General features: G+C 40.3%; 1 protein-coding gene across 1 annotated transcript in view; it reads left to right on the top strand.

Annotated features, from left to right (window-relative positions):
- VWA8 (von Willebrand factor A domain containing 8) overlaps positions 1–18564 on the top strand; it is a 153133-nt gene that overhangs the window by 96918 nt on the left and 37651 nt on the right. The window contains 8 exon segments of the mRNA XM_015851727.2: positions 892–1030; positions 2532–2734; positions 10083–10199; positions 10833–10897; positions 10998–11123; positions 11977–12086; positions 13952–14106; positions 15762–15963. Of these exon segments, the coding sequence (XP_015707213.1) occupies positions 892–1030; positions 2532–2734; positions 10083–10199; positions 10833–10897; positions 10998–11123; positions 11977–12086; positions 13952–14106; positions 15762–15963 (1117 nt within the window).

Below are 18564 nucleotides of genomic sequence, written 5' to 3'. Positions count from 1 at the left end.
TCTCTCTTTCTCTCTTTCTCTCTTTCTCTCTTTCTTTCTTTTTATATACAACACTGATATGAAGTGTAGTTTCTTCAGGAAAAAGAGCAGATACAAAGTTTGGTCCTTGTTACCTGTTTACATTTTTTACTGCTGACTTGAGAAATGAACTGTTGTGTGTACCTCACCTTCAGAGTGTCAGCTGCCCTTTAAAAATCACGTTTGCTCAGAAGCTCTTTTATAAGGACACTGAAAATATCGTATTTGAGAGAACTCTGCAGCTGGTTTGGATGCTTGGAGGTGGTTGGTTGGCTTCAGCCCCCAGACCTCGGTTTTTGGATAAGATCGGAGACAGAAAACAAAGCTTTTTCTGTATTTATTTTACACACAACTGGATTCTTAAGGGTCTTCGGCACTGCCAGGTTTGAATCTGAAACTTTGGTACGATTTGACCTGCAGCCAAAGCTTTAAAGTCCTTTTCAGCTTTGAGCTCTTGGCGTAACTTCAGTAATTATTACAACAGTGAGTAAGGAAAAACCCTGAACTGCTAATTCTGTGTGGGATTTATAAAACAAGAAGTTGCCATTGAACTTCTATGAGACATAAAAATATTCTGATTTCTTTTCCCCTTGTACAGATTGAATTTTTTCAGAACGTAATACTGCCCCCAAACCATTGAGCAATAATGGTTGCAAACCAACTCACTGCAAAGGGAGGCATGATATATGTCTATACTGCAGAGAAAATGACAGTATGAACATTCAGAAAGCTTGCAGAAAAGCATTTCTTCTTCCCTGTAATTGATCTGTTTCTGATGTTGTTAGTTTTAACAGTTTTGAAGAAGACTTCTATGTTTTAATAATGAATAGTGAACAAAGTGTTCTAGCAAGCCCTCATTACCATTTGTTTCAGGGCCCTGCGTACTTAAATATTCAAGGATTCCCACTGGAACGACATGAAGCCCGGTCCCTCAGCTTCACAGAAGAAATTGCTCATTGGACACTGCCTTTGGATGAAACCAACTTCGTCTGTGATGTCACTGTCACAAAAGGTGTAGTAAGAAAAACAATTAACTTTTGTAGTGGTCCCCAGAGTCACAGATACCTGCAGGATCCTGGAGATGAAGTAGAGTTGGGCATCGTAAATGCCTTCTGATGGCCAGTGACAGAATAGAAAAGAGCAATACAGGTGATTCTATGGGTAAAAACACTTCAGTGTGTGTTCAATAGTTAGTATATATGGGTACCTTTGAAAATGTCTACAGGAATAGCACTAGGACTTGGAGTATGGGAAAGACCTGGGTTGGTTTGACCTGGAGAAGATTGAGAGGGGATCTTTTCAATGCTTATAAATATCTAAATGGTAGGTGTCAAGTGGATGGAGCCAGGCTCTTTTCAGCGCTGCGCAGTCACTGGACAGGTGGCAATGGGCAAAAACAGGAGCACAGGAAGTACCATAAAAACATGTGGAAGGATTCCTTTGCTTTGAGGGTGACAGAGCACTGGGACAAGCTGCCCAGAGAGGTTGTGGAATCCCTCTGGAGATACTCAAAACCAGTCTGGATGCCTACCTGTGCAACCTGCTGAAGGGAACTGCTTTGGCAGAGGGGTTGGACTTGATGATCACCAGAAATCCCTTCCAACCTCTATGATTCTGTGATTCTGTGAATTCACAGTAGTCTTTGTAAGGATATGCATCCTTCTCAAACCAGGAAAGGATATTTAAAGCAGAACACGGCCACAAAATTGCAGTTCTGTCTAGTTTTTATGTTCGACACTGTAATGCTTCAGAAAATGATGCTTTGGCTTTTTCTCTTTCTCTGGGTCAGTTCAGTTTTATAGCAAATCTTATGCCTTGCAGAGTGCTGTGCTTAAAATGATTAAAATTCTTCCTCTCTGAATCAAGCCTGCTTTAGTTACCTATATTAATGTCCCAAAGTGAGTTGCATCATTGGCAATATTCATGAACTTCTTTAGAGTTTATCCTTAAACATCTAAACTTTGTAATGTATTATAAACAGATTGCTGGTGATTAGTAATGGGGTGCTGTTTTTTCTGCTTGCAGCCTGAGTTTCGAATACATTCATGAGCTTTCATGACTCTTAATGAGAAATTATGTAACTTTGGTTTATTTTTGAGTGTTGTCTGAAGGCCAGCATGAAGTGCTCTTTGTGAAATTTTGCTTTCGTCCCTTGTGTATATTAAATGTATTAATTGAAAGAGAAGATGAGCTAGAGAAGGAGGGAGAAACAAAATTACAAACACACAAAAACATCCTGGCACATTTTGCGTATGCTGGCAGGCACTGCAGCCTTATCTAGGCGAATGTGTCTTGGACTACTTGTTCAAAGAGTTCATAGTGTTGTGGCAAGAGCCTGCTTGTTAACATTTAGTACTGAGAGACCATTTATCCCCATCTTTATCTCCCTTTGTCATGGCAATTTTGCTGTACATTTTGCTGCATCATCTGCTTGGTTTGCGACACGTATGTATTTCCTTAAGAGCGATATGCAATGCCTGTTGCTCACTCTTGTTCTTACTTTCCTATTTCAGAAGAGGAAACTGACAGTGTTCTTTATGTTACTACCTGCAATCCTGTTTCCTTGTACTTCATGAACGTCTCTAGTAAGCATGGATACTTCGTGGATTTGTATGACCTCTTCCCGAGAACAGTTGGACACGTCTGGCAGCCTTTTGTGACTGCAGCGCCACTGGGAAATCCACTCAAAGGTCAGGTGATTCTGCATGAAGAGGAGGTAAGAAAAATAAGAAAAAAAAACAAAGTCCAACACACAACCAAAAAACCCGCAGCTAAATGTTGAGTTATGAACAGAAGGCAGAATCACGGAGGTGTCTCCTCTGTAGACAGAAATAGGCTGGATAAGCGTAGCTGCTTCTGAGTGTTCTATTTTTTATTATACTTGCAGCCTGAGACATGCCTCAGCTTTAGTTTTTATGTGGAGGTTTTTGTCTTGCACTTTGTAGCTGATTTACGAGAACCTTTTATGTCCTTTTGCATTATTGAAACTGAGTTCTACTTACTTCATTCTCTCGCTGATAGTGGGAGTTTGGCCTTTATGAAAGAAGGGGTGCTGAATTGAGCTCAGGAGTCTCAGTCAAGCAGCATGTATTTGAAAAGTATAGAATAAGCTGTTTTATGCTGTGAATTTAAGTTCTTGTTCTCTTTACTTTTTGAGCAGTATATGAAAGAGACGTTTTCTGAGTCACAAAGTGAAGTGCTACTTATGTGCGCTTCATGCCACTGTTCTTGCTTTGTTTTGTGAATCTTGATATTTCTCATTCTGTAACATCTAAAATACAGATACTTGAAAGGCTATGTAAGCCTTGACATTTAGCGTATCAGCAATGAAAATTTAGAACCACAAAAGAATTCAGGGTTGGTTTGACCTAAATTCTTTTTTTTCAGAGTCAATTATGCATACTTTCCACAGATTTTTTACTTTCTAGTACTGTCAGTTGTTGAACGTTTCCAATTTAAAGCCTTTTTGGCCAAGAGTATGAGGAGACAAGAGTTGATGAAATGTGGAGTATTAATATTTGTATTTTATTCTTATTACTCATGTTACCTACCAGTCACAGTGGTTTTGTGTTTATTCTAGTAATTATCATTGATTAATTTTTCCTTCTCCTTTTGTTTTGAATTTTGTCTTCCCATTTTTCAGTAGGGGAGAAATGCACATTTAAAAAAGAGCTTCTCCTACACTGAGTTGGGTTTTAAGTAGTTCTCAGTCATTCCATAAGTAGTATTAGAAGAACAAGAAGGACATGGAGCTGTTGGAGCAGGTCTGGAGGAGGACCATAAAGATGATCAGAGGGCTGGGGCACCTCCACTACAAGGACAGGCTGAGAGAGCTGGGGCTTTTCAGCCTGGAGAAGAGAAGGCACTGAGGAGACCTGAGATTGGCCTTCCAGTACCTGATGGGGGCCTACAGGAAAGCTGGGAAGGGACTTTTTAAAGGGGCACATAGCAACAGGATGAGGGAAAATGGTTTTAGAGTGGAGGAGGGTAGATGTGGACTTGATGTTAGGAAGAAATTCTTCACTGTGGGGTTGGAAAGACACTGGCACAAGCTGCCCAGTGAGGTTCAGATCCCCCCTCCCTGGAAGCATTCAGGGCCAGGCTGGATGGGGCTGTGAGCAACCTGATCTAGAAGGAGGTGTCCCTGCCTGTAGCAGGGGGTTGGAACTACATGATCTTAAAGGTCCCTTCCAACTCAAACCATTCTGTGATTCTAGTAACTCTGTGATAGTGTTGTTCCGGAAAAATTCTTCTGGTGTTGATGCCCTTTTCTGGTCTCAAACACAACAGTTAAATTTAATACCTTACAAGAAACACGATTCTGCCATTGGTAGAGCTGCATATGCCTTGGATGCTTTTGAATGCCAACTGTAAAGACATGATTCTGAAGATACCTGTTATTGTGATTGCTTGTATGGTTGTCTTCAGCAGCTATAGACATATGATTTGGGCTATTTTTGGATGGACATAACAAATTCATACAATTCTAAACAATACTTGGCCTTTCTTTTTTGGCAAAATCAATGCAGGAAACTGTAAAACAGATGGCAGTCTATCTTGTGTCTAAGAATGTTTAGAATGTCTCACACTTGTTAATATATAGCCCAGCAATATTCTTTGCTTTCTAAGTGTCTGAAATTCCCACCATGAAAAAAAAAAAAAAAAAAGAAAAAAAAAGAAACTTCAGTGCTAAATTTGTTTTTTTAACCAAATCACAGGAGGATTTGCTTTCATCAGCGAGGTTTAAATCACAATCTGTCCATGAAGCTTGTGTTGTTAATTAAGTCTGTGACTGGTTTTGCCTGTGTGACTTACCTCTGAAATAAAGGTTGCTCTGTAGTAGCTCATTGTCCCTTTCCAGCTGACTTACACTAAGCTGTAACCTCTTGTTTTCTTTTTCCCTGTCAGTGCTTAAGTTTTGTCAGTTTCCAGTCTTGACTTTCTTAGCAAGTGCTAAATTGAACAAATACTGTCTAAAAATAAACCTGCTTATACTGCCGGAAAGTAATACCGAATTACAATACTGAATGTTTTGCATTAATCTGGGACTTGTTACACAGAGTTAATATTAAGGTAGATCTTACTGAGTATGTATGTTCCAATAAACTACACATTTGGTTGCAAACAGTCACTGTATACTTAGGACGCCATTCAAGAGTTATTTTAGACTCCCTGGGCAACTTAAATAAGCATCTTACACAGGGGTGAAAAAAAAAAAAGAAAGATGAAAAGTGCTTCTTTTGTGTATTGCATGTTTGTATCCATGGACTACACAAATAATGTATTTGGCATTGCTTTTAAAGTGAGGTACCCAAACACGACCAAACATAATTGTTGTAGTCTTCCAATCCTTCCTTATTTTAGGGCTTGTGATGAGATCTCTGGATTTGTCGTTCACGCTTAATCAAAAGATCTATTTTTAAATAGTTTATTTTTCCCACTGGGTCTCTAGCTTTTGTTCCAAACTCATCCTGTGATGGAGCCATGGAAAGTTCGTGTGCCTTCACAGTACACCTGTGAAATGAGGTGGACGTTACTGTACCTGAAATTAAGTAAGATACTATTTATGTTAATAGCAAGCAAGTGTATAGTCTGTGCTAATTATCTGAGTACCATATGTATCTGTTGAGTGGATAAAGATGATCTGAAAGAAGATTCATCCTGGCTCAGCTAGAGCACAGATAATTGCCCTCTGGAGGTGTCTGTCTCTTTTCCATTGGCAGTAGAAGGGGCCTTGACTACTTGAAGAGTAGAGTCTTCCTTTGGGTTTATTAAGGTCACTGGCAGCCTTAACCTCAAAATTTGCAGCACTCATATGTTAATACAAACGGATCAGTGGCACCTTTGTATTTGGGGCATGGCTCCAAGGATTGCCTGTGTGTGCTGAGGGTGCATCAAACAGGTCTGCTAATAAGACAAACAGCATAAATTGTATGTGTGATGCTTTAGAGATTGGTCTGTGAATACTTACAAGAAGGCAGAAATATTAACAGTATTTGTAGGAATCAGAAACTGTACTTATAAAAATAAAAAGTCACTTGACAGCTGGTATTGCCTAATTAGTGGTTTTGTGAGTTGCCAGAAGCTGTAATATTTTTCCAAGTTTCTTGTTTAATCAGGGTCTTTGAAAATGAATGTTTATAACTAAGTTTTAAAAAGAACCATTTTAAATGGTTGGTAACTGCTGGAAAGGATGAGGTGATGATATTGTAGCTCTTAGAATAAGCTTGTAATTTATTTCTCAGATAACATCCATCTGGATTCAGTAGAGCCCTCCAGTGAAATGAAATGAAAAATCACCATTCCTTCTTGTCCCTTTGAATAAAATTTTACTAAAGCTGAACTTCTTCAGGATTTAATTTAATTGTATAAATCAGAGATTTATCTGCTTTTAAGGCATCTCTACATCTTCTTGGAAGAAAGGGTAGTTTATTCTATTCTATGCAGTGGCCAGTGGGCTCAATGAGCGCAGCCTCTTTTGTCTCTTTGTTTAAGCTGAGCTGACAGATTATAAAGCTCAGAATGAGCTCAGGTCATTTACTTGCAAAGTGGAAATTGCAGCGTGAAGGGGAAACATGCATCTTTTCAAAGCCTCTGCCCCATCCTCCCCACAAGTATTCCAGGGCGTACCCCTATTTCCTAAAGCCACAAGCGTTCCCATTTCCTTTAACTTTTTCTTAATGCATTCCTAAAATACTTACCACTTGGAGGAATAGCAAGTGAAAAGAATTTTGAAAAGCTCTGGTATGATTTTGTATTGGACGTGTATAGGAAGAAAATACATATTGAGTATTGATTCACATATAAATTAACTGCATATTTCTGTATTTTCTTGCAAGTTGAAAGGCTGCAACCGGACAGAATAACCTACAGTCTGCCTCAGTGAGCACAATGAACTTTGTTCAGGCAGTGTCGGCCAGCTTCCTTTAACTCTTCTTTTATCTTTCTCTGTCAGGAAGTGGGGTAGAAAGGGAAGGAAATGCTTTTCCTTGTCCCACGTGCTACTGGGGCTTTCTCAGAGCTCCCAGATAGCATGTGGTGAGAGAGGGAGTATGTGAAGTATGCTCACTACATGGAAACTTCTTTAAAAGAAGATTGATTTTTAACATCTTGTGGTCAAGACAGACATGTGGGTATCTAGGGGATCTAGGAATGGAATCATTCTATGTTTCTAACATAGAATGGCCAGGGTTGAAAAGGACCACAATGATCATGGAGTTTCAATCCCCCTGCTATGTGCAGGGTTGCCAACCACCAGACCAGGCTGCCCAGAGCTACATCCAGCCTGGCCTTGAATGCCTGCAGGGATGGGGCATCCACAGCCTCCTTGGGTAACCTGTTCCAGTGCGTCACCACCCTCTGTGTGAAGGAAGGACTTGCTTTTTTGGTATCTCAAATAAGGTGAAAACTTCCTTTTCTTCAAGCACAAAGCTAATATACTCTTCCCCCTGTTCTCAGTTTCTGTAATGTTCTGTAGCACAAATGAGTGTCAAAAAACATCCGAAATACACTCCTCACGTTAATTAGAAGGTTGGTTATCTGCCTGCATACCTTTCTCACCTCTGAAGGCATGGTGGTTTGAGTCCAAACCTGTGCAAGTTCATACACCTATACTTTTTCCACTTATACCTATTGAGCAATAAGATATGTCTAAATGTATGCCTAAACTGCCCTGTATCTGCACCTAATGTCTACAGCAACAGGATTGTCACATGTGCATTACTCCAGAGGTCATGGAGTAGCACTAATAGAAAAGATGCTATTGGACATGAGGCGAAGTGAGTTCACACCATCTACAGCTCTGAATCAGACTCATCTGAAGCTCACAGCAAAGGAGAGTGCTTGCAGGCTTACATGAGCACTGAGGACAGAAAGGAATGAAGCAGTGAAAGTAAACATGGGGAGAAGAATACAAGAGGGTTAAACTGAATTGTCTATACGTTCTTACTCTGATTTTGAAATTTATTCCTTCCCGTAGCTCTGCTCTGTCTGCAAGACCATAAGAAACAGCTTCCCATACCAGCAAAGTGAAATCACAGCCTCGCTTGGTTTCAGGACTTTTAAGAGGAAAATACTTGCTAAAATAAAAACAGCAGTAAGGAAAGGGAAACTTTGCAGTAACTAAAAATAAAGGCCCGGCACTTGCATGAGATTGGTTATTTCATCTATCCAAAGTTTGGAATTCCAGACACTGGGGTCGTGAGGTCACCCAAAGGTTACTTTTCTCCCAGTCAAGAACAAACATAGCGGAATTGCACACCAGCTTCTTTTCCCAGCCCACTTGAGGAGTTGCCAAAGCTGCTTTTGGACGTGTTTGCAAGTGACGCAAAAATCTATTCTTAAACACAGACAGAATATACATCAGTCACTTAGCACAGAAGGAAACCATTAACATCAAAAGGGGTGGAGTAGAAAGGCTTTTTATATTAACAGCTACTCTCATAAATTTAACGCTATGTGGAAGAATGTAATTGATTCGTATGTTGCTCTTTATCTCATGTGGAAGGCGAGTGCGTTTCTTTGGTTCAGCAGTGCTGCTACAGAACCATATAAATAAAACATGGCAGAAAACCAAAATCCAAAGCAAGTGCCCTATTTGTTTCCTGAGCCACGTTTCTATAATTTTGGTTTGTAATACATAAGCAAACTTTTTTTTTCAGATGCGTTGAGCTCCAGCTGAAATTCCCAAATGCTCCAAATAACGTAATATTTTACATGCTTTACCATATTTAGCTTCGAATGACTGTCATCACTGAATGAAGTTAATTCTCCCAAACAATCCTAGTGAAAGTATGAAGCATACCCAAAAGGAACAGAAACGCTGTGACTCAGATTGTTTGTACTTGTTTTATTTAGGACAATTTTGTGGGAATTTATGTTTTACTCCCTTAACGTCTATCGTGCGCTATTGCAGATGTTGTGCGTGGACAGTTTACTTTTAGTAAGCCCTTGCAGAACCTAATGTTTCCTTAAATGGCAAACTCAACCCAAGGCTTCATTAACATGTTCTTTTGCACCTTTTAAATTTCATTTGATGCAGGTAAGGTTAGCCCTGAATGATCATTCCCTTGAGCTGTTAAATAAGTTAGGAGCAGCTACAATACTTCGTCAAAAGGCATGTTTGAAATGACCCTGCCAAAAAGCTAATCCTTCAAGCTACATATTTTCTGTGTCAAGTGCATTCATCCATATCATGCACTCCAGACTTGGCTGCAGCACCTCAGACACGTTAGGTCCATGTGGCACATGGATCACAGCATTGGAGACAGCTGTGGCACTGCTTCATCCATATTGCAGTCCCTGCCCTGTGTGTGACCTGGAGCTGGCAAGAGGAAGTATCGGTCACCCTCCCCATCATTTGACATTGATGAGGCATTGAGTAACAATCTGAGAAATGTGAAGTTAGCTCAGAAGTTAGCGTACCGTATCTTCACGTGTTTTATGTGCAGGATGTTTGCAATACTGTTCAGTGTGCTGTCTAGGTATTAATCCTCTAGAAACATCCTGCTGTCCTCCGGCAGCATCCTCCTTCTGACACTAAGCTCTCTGAGCATCCAGGTCACAGCATTTTCACACAGTGGGATTTTCAATAGGCTCCAAGGAACCTGAAGCATGAAGTCTGACAGAAAATACTAAGCCATTTGTAGGTTGTAAGTTAGGCAGTGGGTACTTCAGAGTAATGCTAAGGAAACATAAAAAATAAAACTATGTATTTTAGTGGCTTGATAGAGCAAAACTGGTCTGTCTTGCACATGTAGCTGGCTACAGCTTAGACATGCTAGTCTAGTTTCTGGAGCTTGTGCAGAGATGCATGTGAGCTGTATAAAGGAAACACCATGGAAAAGCTGAAATACTCCTTCATGCCCTTTTGCAGGTACTTAGCTTTCACAATTAGATTTCTCCGTAGGCATTGAAATGGACCAAGAAGATTCGTCCTGCATTTTCCAGTGAAGCCAGGAAAATCTTTACAAAAAGCTGCTTGAGTTTCAAGTGTGCTTCAGACAGATTTATTGTAGACTCTCTGTAGGATTTGAGACGTACACAGATCTGCTTTTCTTTTACAGAGCAATGTTGTGTTGTTGTTGGATACAAACAGCGGTGCCGTTCGTCGGCTTTTGCTCTCACCAGATGGTGAAGATTCTCCCAGAAGAGCACCCTGGTGGGTCAGCAAGGAAGAGACGGTGAGGAATAGTTCTTGCCTCTGTTATGGCTTGGGTTGGAAGGGACCTCTAGCTCCAACCCCCCTGCTACAGGCAGGGCCACCAACCTCCACTTACAGTGCTAAATCAGGCTGCCCAGGGCCCCATCCAACCTGGCCCTTGAACATATCCAGGCATGGGGCATCCACAACCTCTGTGGGCAGCCTGTGCCAGCACCTCACCACTCTCATAGTAATTAACTTAATATACTCTTTTTGTTGGAAATCATAGCTTAATATTGCAAGAACAGCCCCAGGATTGTCTCTGTTACTGTCTGGGGGAACTCAAGCACAGAATTGTTTACTCACATGGTGAAGATTTGAATGTTGTATCATCAGAGGATGTGTGTATTTAAAACCTTCCTCCTGGGAGCTAGAATTGGGAGTAACAGAAAGTTTTGTTACAAGGGATTATGTCCAAAGCGATGAACTAAATTATGATGCAGCTGTATGATTTGAGACGAGACAGTCTAGATAGTATTTTGGGGGGTAATTAACGCATTGAGGTAGTCTCAGTGCAGGAAAAAAAAAAGTTGTATGCTTTGAGGGAGGTCGAGGAAACTTGCTGGAAATAATCTAACAAACCTTAATTGCTGTGTGACATATTTTTGTACAGAGCAGCTACAGAATGTGCCGAGAGTTTTCACACAAAAACTGGCTGGTGTTCTACAAGGAAAAAGGGTGAGATTTAAATCAGATGCTCGTATTTTATTGAATTATAATGGTTCACCTTACATACATGCCTATCTAATTATTCTTCTTGTGGCTTCTGATTTGACAGAAACCGTCTTATTGTACTAGATGTGTTAGAGGGCCAAACTCACACCATCTCACTGCCGATCAATCTGGAATCTGTCTTCCTGGTGGCTGAAGACCGGTGGCTCTTGGTGGAAAGTGAAACAAATCAGTAAGTTAAAACTGATTTTCATAATGGCATTATTTCTCGTTTGTCCCTGGTTGATGTTTGCTCCTGGTCTCAGAGTTGTTTTTTAGCCCTGTGGGATGACTAGGTGTGTTTTTTTAAACACAGCTGGTGTTTAAAATGCAAACTTGTTCTGGTGAAAGTTCTGGTGGAAGAGCAGAAAATCAACAGAGTGTGCCTGCATTCATACCTCTGAAAATCCAGTCTAGATCACAGAATCATAGAATTGCCCAGGTTGGAAAAGACCTCGAAGATCATCAAGTCCAACCACAGCCTAACCATAGCAACCTAACTCTAACAACCCTCTGCTAAATCATATCTCTGAGCACCACATCCAAACGGCTCTTAAACACATCCAGGGATGGTGACTCAACCAACTCCCTGGGGAGCCTATTCCAGTGTTTAACTACCCTTTCTGTAAAGAAGTGTTTCCTAACCTCCAACCTAAACTTACCCTGGTGCAACTTGAGGCCATAACTATACACGTTTTATTGAGGTGGTGTTGATTTTTGGTGCAACTAGCTTTGGAAGTACAGCCACGTAATCCAGGGTTACACCTACTTGCTTTACTTCCTAGTCACATGAAAGAAATATTTTCTTTCTTGTTTTTACATGAATGTGCAGCAGGTAGAAGTAGGTAAATAGTCATCAGCAGACCAATGTGCCTCTAGCTGGCTTACCCTTTCCTATCTCACAGATGTTTGGTAAATCACCTAGTTTTACAAAAGGGTGATGATAGCCTTGTTTATATAAATGTAGAAAGTTTTCAGAAAATTGAAGTCCTTGTTTAGAGTTACAAGCTTAAGCCGGAATTATTATAAATATGTGTCCTTTACAGGAAATTTCTTTTAACGAAGCGTGTCCATATGGAGGCTGAAGACAGTGAGGCTTGCCAGCTGTATGCACTGAATGAAGAGCCAGCTGACATGGGATTTGGCTTAACGACGGGTACTGAATGCAAGCTTGGCTTATTCTTCTTTTTCTTTTCCTTTTTAATCATTTCTGTGTTTGCAGCTGCACAAACAAGGCTCTTTTGCTTTAAAGGTCCGGGTAACCTTCCCTCTGATTCTCCCTTTGTCCTGGTCATGTGTGGTTAACAACTTTTCACAGAGTGTGGCAAATTCCATGCTCAAATTTCAGGTTGTTTAAATAGAGCATTTAAGACTTTCAGTCTTACAGTGAGGAGCTGTAGAAGCACACAGAAAGGAAAAGGACAAAAGATTACTGGGCAGTCAGTAGCTCATAGAAGGGATCGCATCAGCTGGCAAATGCAGTCTGTACACTGCTGCAAATCTATTGCACGCACTCAGTTGAGCTGGAATACATTCCCTAATGCTTTTAAAAATAAGAAAAAGGTCTGAAAGAAAGTCACTATTCATAAAGATCTGCATCAAGTGTGCAGGAGGCCACTGGGGCCATCATACCTGCGTTAAGATCTAGGGGAAATTAGTGCTGTAGAAGTCCCAGATGGTGCTGGGATGCAATGCATGTCTTCTGCTACAGAAGAAGGCAGGAATCTCCAGTGGTCATTGTTCTGCCTGGTAAGGTCTGCTTGTTTTCAGATCTGATGACATTTTCAGCCCTGAGCATTTGATCAGGGCACACAAAATCCTTAGCCTACCTGGTTTAGTAATGCTAGAAACATATGTTCATCCCACCTAACAGTTAATGGGTTTTGACCTCTCCCCAGTATCCAAGGGAGACAGAGGGAAAAAATACAGAAAACACTATATTTATATTCACTAAAGAAAGAGGAAGAGTCTTCCTGATCCTTGTGGCTAGCCTAAGTATGAAAAGGTTAAACACAGTGTAAACATCATAGAAGCGAATGTTACTGACAGACAAGAAATAAGGCATATTTTACACAAAAAGCAAAAAATGTGATACTAAGTGCTCTTTTCATAGCTGAAATATCCTAGGATCCTTTTTATCTTTGTTTATCAAGTTATCAAGCTCCATCAGAGCACAGTTTCCTTCCTCATACTACCTTATTTAGAAACCATTATAAAGTATCATTCCTTAGATGGGTAGAAACCCCATTAAAATTTCCAGTCTCAAAGGATTTGAGGACAGTGTACTTCTGCGTGCTTTTTCTGCTGTATTTATCTTTAAGGCAGAACCTGTGGCAGGAAGGCTAAGAAAAGGTTTTCTGCCGACCCGAGCTGGTAGTCCAGTCATCCTTTGAGGGAGGAAAGATTTCCTCCTGCTGCCAGGTGAACTAAATGGTCTGCTGGTTGAAGTGGAAGCGTTTATGCTTCTGAACTGAAGGCAGGGGGTTCTGACTGTGTTGGTGTTTTGAAGCAAGGTAAAAGTGCAGATACAGCTGCACAGAATAAAGTTTAGTTTTCCTTAGCTTACAGAAAACTAGACCGTTATTTACCAAAAGTGTGTTGCAAAGAGCAGTGTTTAATTTGCGAAGACAGAAAGACAGCCACCAAGCAGTTTCACACTGACACCTGTACAGACCTGCATTATGCCTTTCTGTGCATGTGCATTAAACAGACCTTTAATGAGATCACATACTGCTACATTCTGCAGGCTTCCCGCCTCGTTTGCACAGCAGAGGGCAAAATTAAGTGGTGTAAGCAAATATTTCCTAGCTAGTATTTCCTGATTTCAAGTGCTCTACTCTACAAAAATACCATTATTTCCTGCTTTCTTTTTTATCTGTTTTATAGTATAGTGTAATCAAATCTTCCGTTCATGCTTGAAGTAATGGCAGTGATTGGTGCTCAGCACTCATATGGTTAATGTTGTTTCCTATTACACATCTGGATTAAATGGCTTTCGTTTTTTTTAATTTCCCTGTTTAGCATCAGAACTGTGTGTGCCGCATGCCGTTGCAAGTGCCCAGCTATCGTCAGAAAACCTCAGTGCAGCTGTGGGACTAAAGATCAGCTCCCCCAACAGGATTTTCTCAGACAAACATAATTACGCTACTGTTGTTATTGGTTTCCCAGACCTCATGGTAAATACCCGGCATTGTTATACTGTGAAGTAATGTGATCTCGTTTGTTCTGTAACCAATTAAGTACCTGTAAGTAAATGGTACATTCATGTGAAGTACATCATTTAGTAGGACGGTCTAATCTAAAAGGTTTCCAGTGGCATTTGAAATAATAACAAACTGGGCAAAATAATGTGTCACGCAGGCAAAATTCACTGAAGATGAGTTCTGGATAGTGCTGGCTAGAGATATAGAATCATCGAATCATAGGATGGCCTGGGTTGAAAAGGACCCCAATGATTATCTAGTTTGGACCCCCTGCTATGTGGAGGGTCACCAACCACCAGACCAGATTGCCCAGAGCCACATTTATTTTACAAATCTTGTGCTTTGAGAGGTTTTTAATTAAATATGATGACTGGGAAAAAAGTATATCAGTATCATTTTGAACTGTGAACTTTTTGCTCAGTGTATAGCAGCTAGCAAAGCTCTAGATTTAAGAAAAAGATGAAGAAAATGGTGACTAAATTATGCTCCCCTTCACTATTTAATGATGTGATCAGGTATAAATCATGTATGCAATTGTGCCCACTCTGTATCCAGAAATCCTGTGACACAAACAGAAAAGGACTAGTAAAGAAAGTGAAACTTAGCAGTGTAATGACTAATGCTGTTGCAAAGATTGGAAGTAAACACTGGGAGCACAGAAGTGGTGTGCTTAATTCTTAATTTATATTTGCTGTCTGTTGATACATGAAGGAGGTGCTGTTTGTGTCATAAATTCTTTGTGATAGTTGCTTAATAATTTGGGGCAAAAAAAAGAAAATTTAGCTGTTATCAGGCATGAATGTTGTGAAAGGATAAATGATGGAAGAAAATTCTTTGAAAACCAAAATGATTCAAAAATATGTCTTTGTCAGTAAGATTTTCCCTATGTATTTGCAGTTTGCTTTTGAGTTTTACCTGATTTGGATTTATGCTATTGCCATTGCACTAGCTTTTCATAATATGAGAAGTGTAATCATTATGTATATTCATTATAAATATATTCTTGTAGTCATTTTAAATAGATACAAGCTAACTGTTGAACACATGAAATAGCATAGGAGTGGAAGTGCCCAAGATGCAGCACACCTCTGCACTGACACTGTGTTCTCCTTGGCTTAGACTTGAGCCCTGTATTTCCTTGGGCCTGTCCATGTGAATGAATGCAAGGACAGTGAAATGCTTCAGATTCAGATCTCTAGCTTTGGGTGTTAATGGTGTAGGTGCTTACATGTGAGCAAGGTATCTAAGCTCTTGTTTATAATAGTAATGATCAGCTGGCAAGCATAGAGTCCTTCCAGCTGGGGTGATTTGCTCTCTAGGCTCTGCTGGCTGTTGTGGGAGATAAAACACATTTTGGATTTGTGTATACCTACATTTATTTCTCTCTGAAGTTATTGCAACTTCAGTTTCCTAAAGATTCCATACTTGATCTGTTGTTTTCAGCTCCTTTGAGAAGTTTTTAATGAAAAAATAACCCAGGTCTTTTCCTTGTCATGTGATGATATGAGAAGCAACTGTCGTAACTACATTAGATCTGATATTAGGTGGGAAGTGGAACTTAATAAGAAACATTTGTTTTTAGGCTCTGTAGTAGTAACTGTTTTTCATTAGAATCTTCTCTCTTGCAGTCTCCCAGTGAAGTGTACAGTTGGAAAAGGAACTCTTCTCTGAGTAGCAAACACGCTTCTCCTCCTGATCCATTTTTTTATGGAGCCCGAAGGAGAAGAGGAGCTGCAAAACAAACCAATTGTGTAACTTTATTGGCTTCTAATCAAATAGTCAGAATTTTAGCACCTGGAGATGTGCCTTTGAAAGACATTTACCCAAAAGGTAAGAGGTTCACATACTTGTACTTCAACAATTGTACATGCTTGGCTTTGTTTTGTAACTTGTGCATCTTTACAGAATGTTTTTGAAGGATCGCAAAGCAAGCATTTGAGGAGAAATTAGAGTAGTTACACATGTTTTGCCAACTTTACAATCAATTTGAATCTTACTAACATGCTTAATTGTATCACTGAGGAACTAACCATGCTGCCTATGCTATGAATATTCCAGTAGATAGCATCTCACTTTGCCCACACTGGGGACCAGCTCGAGGAATGTGATTGTTCCAGTTCAGCAGTCAGCCTTCACCAGTATTTCCATCCTCTTCTCAGTACCCAACAGATACAGCATTATAAGACATGCCTTATTTGTCAAATTGGTTGTCCATACATCTCAGTTTGAAGACACATCCTTTCTCTGTTTCCAGCAGGGACAGCAGGAGAGGTTATTTAGAGAATTCACGTAGCCCTATCACTTGTGTCTTTGCTTTTGTACTTGAGATCTCAACATTTGTCATTGTTTTATTAAGGATGCTGCAGGGTGCATTTCTGCCTCACTTTTTAAATCTACGTTTATGGACCTGTTGTGCTCAAATTTGTCTGGTCCCTTTTTGAACTCGTGTGTCTCTACAAAAAGTTCACAAGTTCACTACTCTGTTTCATGAGCCAGTCTCTTACAAGGTTTATTAAGTGCCTCTTGTTTCAAGGGTTCTTCATTCATCTTGACCATCACCTACATGACTTGGTAAACTACAGGCACATCTACCTTTTTTCCAAACAGAAGAGACACAGGCTTCTTACTTCTTGTGCAAGATGGTGGGCAACATTTACATCCAGTAAAACCATTCTCCACTTGCACGCTAATAAAACAGGCATAGGCAAACAGACTTTTAGACTCTTCTGTGCTGTCATGCCATGTTTTCTGTTACTGTATTTTTAGCTCCTTCAGCCAATAACTGAAAATGTGCCACTTAGTGATAAGCAGCAGAATTTGTGAGTTTTGCATCTCTCCAAGGAAAAAGGGCTCTCAAAAGAGAAAGCCCAAAAATGCTGTATGTGGTAGAAGGGCAGGTTTTCCGAACTTTTCAGCACAAGAAGCTACTCTTGCTTTGTGCTATTTGAACTCTTTGTTCCAGAATAGGTGCTTTATTCCTAATTAACTCGCTTTTCCAAGATAAATGATCTATCTGCTTTCACATAACACAGATTAACTTCCCTGTGTAAAGCAAGTAACTGAAAACACCTACTTGAATCATAGAATCACAGAACATCCTGAGTTCGGTGAGGCTCTCAAGAAACAATTGAGCCCAATTCCTACCTTCAAGCAAAACAAAGCAAAAATTAACCCATTTTTTGAGAGCACTGTCTAAATGCATCTTGAGCTCCAGTAACTTTATGCCATGATCATTCTCCTGGAGAGCCTGGTCCAGTGTCTAACCTTCCTCTGGTGAAAAACCTCTTCATAACACCCAGCCTGACCCTCCCCTGACACAGCTCCATGATGACCCCTCAGGTCCTGTTGCTGTCACAATAGCAACCTCCCGGCTCCCCTTGTAAGGAGGCTGTAGGCTGCCATGTAATCATAGAGTCACCTGAGTTGGAAGGTACTTTCAAGGATCATCAAGTCCAACTGAGGGCTCCACATAGGATCACCTAAAATTCAAACCCTGTGTCTGAGAGCTTTGTCCAAAGACTTTTTAAACTCTAGAACCTTGATACCATGGCCATGCCCTGGGGAGCCTGTTCCAGTGACCAACCACCCATCGCCTCAGCCTCGTCTTCTCTAGACTGAACCAACCAAGGGACATCAGCCAGCTCTTTGAGTACCCTGGGATGAATCCCATTGGGCCCCATAAACTTACATGCATCCAACTGGAGAAGCAAAACCCACACAAGTTTAGATTTGGCCAGTAGTTTATCATTTCTGCAGGCACAGTCCTCCAGCTTCAGGCTACAGTGATCCCAGGGCTCATCATTGATGTCAAAAGCAGAGGTGAAGAAGGCATTAAACATTTCTGCTTCATTTATATCCCTATTTGTGATGTGACCGTCCTCATCAAGTATTAAACCAGGATTATCTCTGGTCCTCCTTATGCTGTTAACATATTTTGAAAAGCTCTTTTTTATTGTCTCCCCCAGTACTGCACAGTTTCAACTTTAACTGAGCTTTGGCTGCACAGATTTTCTATCTACAGTGGCAAGCAGCATCTCAGTAGTCCTCCCATGTTGCCTGACCTCAATTCCAGCAGCCACACACTTTCTGCTTAAGAAGAATTCCACTCTAGAAGAATTAGAGCAGCAAACTCTATGTCAAGCATGTCCAACTCGCTGCTCACAGGCTGCTCACACAGTGGTAGCTATGTTGAAAAATTATGTATTGTAACTGATGTTATGACATATATTTTGTAAAGTACTGTTGGCCATTTAAGCTCAAAATTCAAGGCCTTCTTGAAGATCATTACCATTAATTTTTCTTTTCTAAACCATGTCTGAATTTATGTAATAGCAAAACTGATGGTAAGTGAATCATATTTAATATGACCTTACTGATACTATTAAGCTAGACTCTAGGTTTTCTATTTCAATAACATTTTTCAGGGCTATA

Source organism: Coturnix japonica, chromosome 1 (genome assembly GCF_001577835.2).
Source record: "Coturnix japonica isolate 7356 chromosome 1, Coturnix japonica 2.1, whole genome shotgun sequence".
Classification (NCBI taxonomy): Eukaryota; Metazoa; Chordata; class Aves; order Galliformes; family Phasianidae; genus Coturnix; species Coturnix japonica.
The sequence above is the reverse complement of the archived record's forward strand: the minus strand, read 5'-3'. Positions and strand labels throughout refer to the sequence as shown.